Raw genomic sequence first — 9,990 nt, forward strand, 5'->3', positions numbered from 1 at the left:
TATGGCTCGCTGGGCACAGTAGTAGTAGAGTGCAATGTTTGGCCCCATCCACCTCTGTGCCAGGTCAGTCCCAATACCAGGCCAGGCTCTACCTCTGGATGTACCCAGGCTGGTCCTAGGACCCTTGGGTCCACAACAGGCTATCTGTGGACAGAAGGCAGCTCTCCTGTCCAGTGGCCCCTCAGGGTCCCTCCCTTTCTTCCTATAGCTGATGCATACAAGCCTCCAACCCCTGTTCTTACCTAGTCTCTGAACTGATTCAAAGCTGTGGCCCCAGAGCCCAAGCTGTGTCCTCCCTACTGTGGGGCACTCCTCTCCCTCTGTGGACCCAAGACCCATGGGTGTTTGTCTGTTTTTTGGTACTGGGGGGTATAGAAACTCAGCACCCCCATTTTTTTCTGAAATGTATTCATTCTAAATGACCTACCTACCAAACACCCCGTGGAACATTTTAGTTTTTCTTTTAATCTTTATTGCAAGTCTTTTGTTTTTATCTGAAGAATTACCAAATGTATCTTAAGTCAGTTTCCACCAATGGCTGGCTGGCTCCTTACAGAACCAGGGAGATCTGTGGGTTTCAGCCAGGGTGCTCAGCTAGGGTGCTCCAGAGAGGTTGCCTCTAGGAGATGCATGTATCTTCCCGTGCTACACATGTGTGCATGTGCAGATACAGAGATACCGAGGCATGCTTATCGGGCAGGCAAGGAGCCGGCACTGCAGTCCACAGAGGGGCTTCTTCCTCGTCAGGGAGACTCAGTTTCCCTCTTAAGGCCTTCAGCTGATTGGATGAGGCCCACCCAGACCATTAAGAGTCCTCTCCTTTACCTAAAGTCAGCTGATTTGGGATGTCACTGTGTGTACAGAATACTTCCATGCATACCCAGATTAGCACTAATGATGTTGGGGTTACAGCCTGGCCTGGGGACACACAAACTGACCATCACACCAATACCAGTCAAGGTCGGTGAGACATCCCAAAAGTTCTCGACCCCCCTAATCTCCCCATGCCTCCATCAGCCCCATTGGAGGCTTGTGGTCACCCTTTTGCCATCTTCCCTGGGACATTTCCCCAGGGGTTGGAGGTCTGTGTTAAGGGCGGGGCTAGCCTAGGTTTGTAGCCAGACTGGCCCCCATGGCGCCCTCTGGTGGCCATAGACACCCTGTGCCCTCAGCAGCTGTGGGAAGAAGCTTGTGCACAGAAAGGGCCACCAGGGTCAGTGTTCACTTTTCAGCAAGACCCCTCATGGATACTCATAGATTTGCTTTTAGGTTCTCCTGAGCCATACCCCATATCCCCTGAATTCCTGTGGAAAGCCTGAGAGCTACATCCATTCCAGATGTGAGGTCCCACCACCTTAGTTTTAGAATCATTCTTTGCCTGCTTTTTTTTTTCCCTCCTGGGCTTTCTTAAGCATAATGGAGTTTATAGATAGTCTGGCACAGAGGCACTGAGCTCCAGGCGGGCCAGCTTGTGATTCTTCACAAGGAGGCTCTTCCCTTTGTGAGCCCGTATGAGGGCTGGAGAGGCCGTGTGGCAAGGGAGGCGTTGTTCTTCCCTGGCTTGCTACATAGTTTGAGGCTCTGGGTCTGCCCCTGTGACATCCGGACCTCATCCTCCTCCTGGACATTGATGGGATGCATGGCCCTCCCCTTTGCCAGGTGTGAAGGGCCTGATCTGGTGCCAGGCTTCATGTGCACAGTCACTCAGATGGTCGTGGGGGAGGCAGGATGCCTCGGCTCTCCTCCCCTAGTTCTCCTAGTTGCTCTGCTGCATGAGCACAGCTGAGCCTATGTGTTCCTAAGAAATGAGAAGGGCACTTTGCTCTCTGTACCCCACCTGCAGGGTTAGAGATGGAGCAGGAGGTAGGGTGCATATGAGAAGCAGGAACCCAGCAGGGCTAGATGGAACAGGCTCATTAGTGGATGATAAGGACCTGTTCCCCAGAGGCCCATGAAGCTGATGGACTGAAGATTGAGACCCCATCTGTAGGCTCCTTTGCTTGGGACCTCTCTCTGTCCTTCAGTATCCTCATCTACCACTAGATGGGGACCTTGTTCACTTAGAGAGTCCTGTGCAAAAGAACATGGCCTTAAGAGAACCCAGAATGAGCTTACTTTGCTCCTGGTGCATGTCCTCCTAAGACGTGAATGCAGTGCATCTGGCATAGGATCACAGCGTCACACACCTCCTGGGTGAGTGTCAGATCTGTCTTGGCCACCTCCCAGCCTAGGCTGGGTGCTCCACAAAAGCCGGGCCATGAAGACATGCAGCTGAGTCCAATGTTGGCTGGTTCCTTCATCATTTTCATTCCCAGAAAATGATGAAGAACATTCTGTGGCATTTGCCACATTCCCTGGAGAGTTTGGCTGCACCTGAGTGCATCTGGTCCCCAGGGCGGTGTCTGCCAGAGCAAAATGCTCACCTGTCCATTTGCCAGGTTCATATTTGCATCTGTTCTCTGTACTCTCAGGGGCACTGAGCTGGCTGACTGTCCCCTCTGCTGTCAGGGGGTCACTTCTGAATTGACAGCTGGTGAAGCACCCCCACCTGGCCAGTCCCATCTGCAAACTCTTAAGTTGAAAAAAGGAGGAGAGGTAGGGTTTCATCCAGGGCTGTTCAGGGCCTTGATGTTTCCCTGGGCTATGGCAGGAGTCCAAGCTGCAGTTTCTAGAACGAAGTCTGGCAGCACTGGTCTCTGGCCTTTGGCCATTGTCTATGCATCTAGGAACCAAGTCTGCAGGAGCAGTTAGGATGTGCTCAAGATGGAGCCACAAGGTGCTTGTTGCTGTGTTGGTTACAGGGACAATTTGGAAACATCTTTTAAAATCTCTAGAAGGGGGTTCGGAGTTCAGAGCCATCGTGAGCCATGGTTGAGCAGCTGAAACTCCCGGAGCCACAGGCGGGGGTGGGCGAGATGGTGCATTGCTTCTCTAAGCCCATGGAGAGTGACGAGAAGAAGGTGCTCAGAAAGGGCCCTGGGTGTGGGAGTCTGGAAGTGAGGTCTCCAGCCGGGCAGGTGAGCAGAAGAGGCTGCTTTGCACCTAGAAGGTATGTTCAGCCACAGTAGTAACTTTCTCTTCCCAGAATGGTTCCCTGGGAATGAAAATGATGAAGAAAACTGGCAGTCTCTGAAAATCCCTCTGGCCAGAGAGGACCTGGTCAGTGGTGTTTGGGTCCTATGTGCACCTGTTTCCTCTTTTTCCCTGAAGGGATGGGCCAGTGCTGTCCTCCTCACAGTGTTGCCCCCACCTGGGACATGATTTGTCTCCAGAGCTCTCCCCTGCACCGCACAAGAGGCCCCACATATCTGGGGAAGGGCAGCAGCCAACTTAAGATGGATTTCAAAGGGAGGAGAAGGTAAAAGGCCTCTGGCCAGAACCTGGCCCAACCACCCCACCACCGAGGAGCCAGTGACCCCCGTGGGCCTCAGACCTCAGAGGCACTCAAGCCTTCTGGAATGGGATGAGCCAAGCATGTTTACTGCTCTGGTCTGTTTGTCACACAGACATGTGCTCCTGCCCCCCATAGCCTCATGTCGGGGCTGCCATCGGCCACACCCAAACCTGGTGCACTCGGGCCAGCTGAGGGCTACATGGTGGCCCCTGAGCCAGGGAAGCCAAGATTCAGTTCAGAGAGCACACACACAGCTGTTGTGCTTCAGGCCATGTCCTAGAACACATACTGAGCTCTGCTGTGGCTCAGAAACAGCTGTGCATTCTTGGGCCATTCCTGCCCAGCTGACTGGTTTCCCTGCTGGTCTCAGAGACTGGTAACCATTAACCAGTACCATTAACCAGCAGGAAAATGGCCCATTAACCAGAGGATTTCACAGCAGTGGTGCCACAAAGCCAGGGAGGGGCAGAGGCTTTGAGAACCTGCCATGCAGAGCTCCCAGCAAACCTTCCCCCGACCCCCTAGCTGTCCTGAGGGCACTGGCCCTCAGTGCCCCCTATGTGTGTCTTCCCTCCGTCACTAGCAGCACCAGGCTTTCCTGAGCATTGGTATCAAGCCCTGTCACCCACTGTCCTACACAGACCAGCCTCTGGGCTCTGTGCTGGGCCCTCCCCTCCCCTCCCTTTGGGATGAATTTTGGAAGTGGGCATATATGCCTGGGTGGAAAATGCCCACACAGAGTGAAAGGGTCACAGTGAAGAGTCCCCCACCCTGTTCAGGGGGAAGTGCAATGGCTGCTCCCTGTGCAGGCTCAAGTAGGGTGTCTGCAGAGTGGTGGATGGGCCTCTGTACACTTGGCCTAGTCCCACCATCAGCTCTCTTCTGGGCTGCAGGGGATATCCTGGAGCTGTCACAGGTAGGCTTCCTGTAGCCCTATGTCCTCTGGCAAGCATCCCTCTTGTCTTGATCTGGCATGAGCCGGATCTATCATGGTTCTGACGGCACTGTTTGGAGTTGTTCTGTGGCTGGAGCCAGGGTACATCCTCCCCTCCTGACTTCTCGGATGGGATTGGGTCTGCACAGGCTGGCAGGGGCAGGGGTGGGGTGGGTACCCAGGGCCATGAGGGCCACTGCCCCCTGAGAGCTGAGATGGCAAGATACTGCCTGGGGAGGTCAGGTCCCTGCCAGGGTGAGGGAGAGGATTAAGGTGGACGAGGAAGAACCACCCACGTCGGGCTCAGGTTTTCTGAAAGCTCCTTTTAATTTTGCTGACTATAATGTACAGGCTTCCTACCATATTCTGGGCAGCTGCTCATTGTGCACCCAGCTTTAGGTGTATCTCCCTGTGACCCTCAGAGGCCTTGTTCATGGCCACAGGACAGTAGACAGACACTCAGGTGGAGTCTGTGTCCACATGGAGGAGGTGGAGTGGGGGTTGCTTAGCAGGAGCGAGGGTCAGAACATCTTGGCTGCCCATCATCCCCTGCCAGTTGCTAATGCTTGTCTTGTCTCATTTCATTTTTGAGGGTATCCCAAGCCAGATGTGCTGTTTGGTGGGTGGGGAAACTGAGTCACAGTCCAGACCCAGGTGGGGTCCCTCCCTTTAGGCTCATGGTGAGCTCTCTGTGCTCCTCTGACTGCAATGCCACTACCAAGGGAACTGAGGATTCTGAGCATTGCTGGGGGAAGGTGATAGGTACCAGCCATAGGTCCTGTCACTGCCAGGAAAGCCGAAGTGTATCTTGAAGGAAACACTAGCATGTTCTTGCTGTAAGGGTCTTGCTGCATGGACAGGTGGGGTTCAGCAGCTGGCTTGTCCCATGGTCCCCTCTGTGCTGCTGCCCCCATGATGACACCCCCCTCTCCATGCAGCACATCTCCATCCCCCAGCCCAACTGCCCCTCGGAGGCTCGGACCTTCTCCTTCTACCTCTCCAACATCGGCCGCGACAGCCCCCAGGGCAGTTTCGACTGCATCCAGCAGTACATCTCCAGGTGAGGCCCGGAGGGACAGCCCTGCCTCTCCAACCTCCACCCTGGGGCTCCCACAACCTAGCCCACTGTGCATATGTTTGCCTACCATCTCTGGCCCAGTGCCCCTTTCTTTTAGATGAGCTGCTCTGGCTCTTTTCACTGGGTCCAGAGTGTGGGTGTGGGTCCTGGCGTGTTGCCTCTGGCCCAGGGGCCTGGGTCCTCTTGTTTCTTCTGGGTCAAGGTGTACCCTTTTGAAACCACGTGGCTCCAGTCAGTGTTGAGCCCTGTTTCCCGGCAGGGGTGGGAGGGTGCAGGCCCCAAGATGTCTCCCCATCTCCCAGGTGTTCTCATCTTGGTTCCCGGCACCTTGTCTTGCAGCCATGGGGATGTCCACCTGGACTGCCTGGGTAGCATCCAGGACAAAATCACAGTGTGCGCCACTGACGACTCCTATCAGAAGGCGCGGCAGAGCATGGCGCAGGCTGAGGAGGAGACTCGGAGCCGTGGTGCCATTGTCATCAAACCTGGAGGACGCTACTTGGGTGAGGATGGGGGCCTGGAGCTCCACCCATGGCGGGGGGTTCCACCTGTGGGCAACTATTTAAGGAGCCAGAGGCATTCAGGGCTTGTCCAGGCCAGGAGTAGGAATGGTAGATGACAGAGCTGTGGCCCCCGAGCTGGACCAGCCAGTTTCATGTCGGGTCAGGAAGAAGATCCTCCTGCATTGATTGAGGGCTATTTCATCTGCCACCTCCAAACCTCCAGGTAGACGCAGGGTCCGAGAACTGGAGAAATTTGAATCCATGGGCCCTCTCCCAGGTCGTGGCTTCAGGGACCTCTGCCTTTCAGGGTCACAAACATGCTCCATGAAGTTAGGGTTGCCATCTTTCCTCTGGCTGTCACCTTCTGCCCTCACCTGCCCAGCTGACTCCTACCCAAGGCCGTTGTGGCTGACGTGGTGGCCTGCTGCTGTGTTAGGACCAGCGAGGGACTGTTGGGTTGAGACCTGGAAGGAAAGGCATTGATCTCTGCTCACCTAGAAGGCTCCAGCAGCTCAGCATCTGCTCAGAAATTATTGTGAAATTGAGATACCAACAATGTTAAAAATGGGGAGAAAAGTAGAGTTTATTAAGAAAGCTCTACCACCCAGCTGCAGCTTTCCCACGTCCTGGACCTAGTCAGAGTTAAAGAGTCATCAGACTTTATTGCCAGGTAAAGAGGGGCATAAAGTTAGAGAAGCATGAACTGGCTCACAGCAAATGAGGACCTCGATGGCTTCATGGAGTTTCTGTCTTGAGAAGAGGTGGGAAGATTTCAAACCCCCCCGCAAAGCAAGCCTGTGATTTTCCTTGCTTGGCAGTGGGGTTGGCTTTGAATGCAACCTGAGACTTCATTGCAGGAGTCTGTCCTACCAGTCATGCTGGGCCCTAGTGGGTGTGGCCATGCTGCCCAGAGAGCCCGGGCCCTGGGCTGTGAGTAGCCCGCGGCTAGGGTCAGAATCCAAAAGTGCTTCACCTACTTGCTGTCACCTAAATATGCAAATGTGGACATTCATACACATCTTAATAAATTTCTGGGTCCTTTGGCCAAAAACTTGGTCAAAATTTGTCTTATTGGACCACTTTGGGTACAACAAGAGTTTTTGCTGTGGTTTATAATATGATGGAAACACTCATCTGCCAGTCTCTGAAAACACAGATGGGCACATCCGACTGTGTCAGGCCTCTCCCCTCCCCATGTCAACCCTTCAGCTGGGTCCTCTGGGGATGAAGTCAGGCCCCGAGGATTCGAAAAGCACTTCTTGTGTTAATCTGACAAATCAGATTTGAGGAATAAGAGCAAAAAGAAGTCATGTGAAGAGTTTTTTGGCCCAAAGATTCAAGGCGTTGGCTGACCTTTTAGCCATTCACAGCCCTCCATGGCAGAGGCTCCGTCCAAGACAGAGTTAACAACTTCCTCCCTTGAGAACAGTACTCACTGGCTCGATGGAGGCATGGCTGTACTGGACCCATAGTCTATTTGTACAGGGAGGGTGGGGAGCAGCCCACTGCCCCTGGGGCTCTAGGCAACTCACATCTGCCCAAGGAGTGAGTGCTTGGGGCTACAGCTGGGGAGCTGCTACCACCTCAGTCTCCAGAGCAGCTGCCAAGCAGTCCTGACACCTTTATTCCTTTTTTTCATAAAAGAATGGCGGATCCCTTAGGGGCAGCATAGGGCTATGAAGTACAGGCTCTTGGGGCACCTGCGTCTGGCAGTTCAGGGACTCCCCAACCTTTTAACATCAAAAAGGGTCATAGACCAACTCTTTCTCCCTGTGGTAGTTGGCGTTTTTGGCCCCCAGGATTCAGGTTGTCCACAATGAAGTCAGTTAATGGCCCTAAACATGCTTCTACTTCCTGCAGCTCCCACTTCTGATCCTGCAGGTGCCCAGTGAGCTGTATGTGGTCAGCAGGTGGTACTCTCAGCCGCCCAAAGTCCCCACCAAGCAGGCCATGCTGGGCATGCTGGCTTGTTAGGGGTGCAGTGCTATTGGCCATCACTTCCCATGCTTAGGAACTTGGTGTTGGTTACAGACAGTGGGACATCTTGGCCACCTCAAAACCCCCTTCAATCCTTAATACCTGGTTCTTGTGGCAGGTAAGAAGGTTCAGTTTCGGAAACCAGCCCCAGGGGCGATGGATGCTGTGCCCTCCCGGAAGCGTGCAACCCCCATCAATCTGGCAAGTGCCATCAAGAAAAGCGGTGTTAGCGGGGGCGGTGGGGTGTCTCAGAGGCCCTTCCGTGACCGGGTACTACACCTTTTGGCACTGAGGCCCTACCGGAAAGCTGAATTATTGCTGCGGCTACAGAAGGATGGCCTGGCGCAGGCGGATAAGGACATGCTGGACAGTCTCCTCCAGCAGGTGCGTGCTTGCCCAGGGCTGGGCTGGGGTAGGTAGGGGTGGGGTCCAGCCAGCCTGTGAGCAATCTCTGTAGATGGTCTGGATAGGCAGTGGGCTAGGAGTGTGGCACTTACTGTCTGGGGGCCTAGGGGTTGGCTCAGAGTGAGGCCAGCACTGCACTCCTTGCCATCTGCTAACATGTAAGCAGCAGGCACTGCATAGTGGATCTAAGACTTCAATTGCTCAAGGTTTTTAGAATAGAGTAAAACCTGGGGAACCCATACATGTGAGTTAGTGAGAGCTCAGGCTCAGCAGTCACAAGGGCCTCCCTGCCTCTCACCAGCTGTGACTCTAGGCAGGGGGCTTCACTTTTGGACCCTCTAGCCTCCATCTGTGCCTAGGGCATGACTGCAGCACCTCTTGTGGGGCCAAGAGCTTAGCCAGCGGGAACATGGTGCTGGCAGTGGAGCCTGCTATTAAGAAACAGGCTGGGCTTTGGAGTAAAGGCCCTGCCTTGGCTCCCATGGCTCCAGGAAGCAGCTGGAGGACCCCTGGGAAATGAGTGGCTTGCTCTGGCTCCACCATGTCTACTGGGCCATGCAGATACCACTCCAGTGTGCTGCTGTGAGGACAGTTATATCAGTACCCTGAGGAGGAGGTGTGATCAAGCCTCTTCTTTGCTCTGCCAGCTCACCTGCCTTTCCTGTTTTCTGCTCTGAGACTTGACTAGCACCTCCTGCGGCAGAAAGCCCATACCAAGATGGTACCGATATCTGAGGAAGAGTTTCTATATTTACTGAGTTCTTCAGCAGAACTCTGGTTACTTGTCTTCCCTGTCCTCAGTGTAGCCTGAGGCTGGTGTGAACCATGCAGCATGCTTGGTAGGAGGATGTCGGTATTTGCTCCAGCTGGGGTCCTTCATTACCCTTACCCCCCAAGAGTTCATGGCAAAGGGCAAGGGTGGGGAGAAGAGGCCTCTGTGACCTTCCTCTGTGGAAAAAATGGAGCTGCATTCCATGCGTGGTTGCGGATCTGGGCTGGGATCCAGGCCCACCCATAGACACTGGGGGCCCATGGGCAGGTGCCTCCCTACCCCTCCCCTTGGGAGACATCCTTATCGGTGAGAGTGTTGACAGGTAGGTGGTCCTTCTGAAGAGCATTTCAGCAAAATGTATCAAAAAACATAAAAACATTAAGAGCCTTTGACCCACTAATCCTACTTCTGAGAAGCAGGCCGAAGAAAACCATTGCCAGCGTGGAAAAGCCTGCACACAGAGGTGTCTGTTTATGCTACAGAGAAACTAGAAACGCATCAGTGTCCAACGAAGGAGAACCATTTGAGTAAATCACAGTATGGCCACTTGGAATATTACTCAGCCATTAAAAATGCTCCCTGTGGAAAACACTAATATGGAGTTCTCTTAGAAACCAGCAATAGGGAAAAATAGTGACACATAGTTATACATGCATGTGTGGGAGACCAGGGTGCCCAGCAAGGTAGACAGAAGTGCCCACTTTGGGGCAGTGGCCCTCACAACTTCAGGAATCTTTAAGGCACATGTTTTGTTTTGTTTTGTTTTTTATTTATTTATTTTTTAATTAAGTTTATTGGGGTAACATTGGTTAATACAATTATTTAATTTTCAGGTGTACATTATAATTTGACATCTATATATTCTATTGTGTGATTACCACCCAAAGTCCAGTTTCCTTCAGCTACCATATATTTGATTCCCTTTAC

The 9,990-nt window shown here is 53.3% G+C and overlaps 1 protein-coding gene across 1 annotated transcript in view; it reads left to right on the plus strand.

Annotated features, from left to right (window-relative positions):
- The window catches only part of ELL (elongation factor for RNA polymerase II), a 56,966-nt gene that overhangs the window by 28,505 nt on the left and 18,471 nt on the right, over positions 1–9,990 (plus strand). Inside the window, exons 3-5 of the mRNA XM_011366785.2 lie at positions 5,267–5,388; positions 5,746–5,909; positions 8,005–8,270. Of these exons, the coding sequence (XP_011365087.1) occupies positions 5,267–5,388; positions 5,746–5,909; positions 8,005–8,270 (552 nt within the window). The remainder of the gene's footprint in view (positions 1–5,266; positions 5,389–5,745; positions 5,910–8,004; positions 8,271–9,990) is intronic.

Source organism: Pteropus vampyrus, unplaced genomic scaffold (assembly GCF_000151845.1).
Source record: "Pteropus vampyrus isolate Shadow unplaced genomic scaffold, Pvam_2.0 Scaffold126, whole genome shotgun sequence".
NCBI classification, from domain to species: domain Eukaryota; kingdom Metazoa; phylum Chordata; class Mammalia; order Chiroptera; family Pteropodidae; genus Pteropus; species Pteropus vampyrus.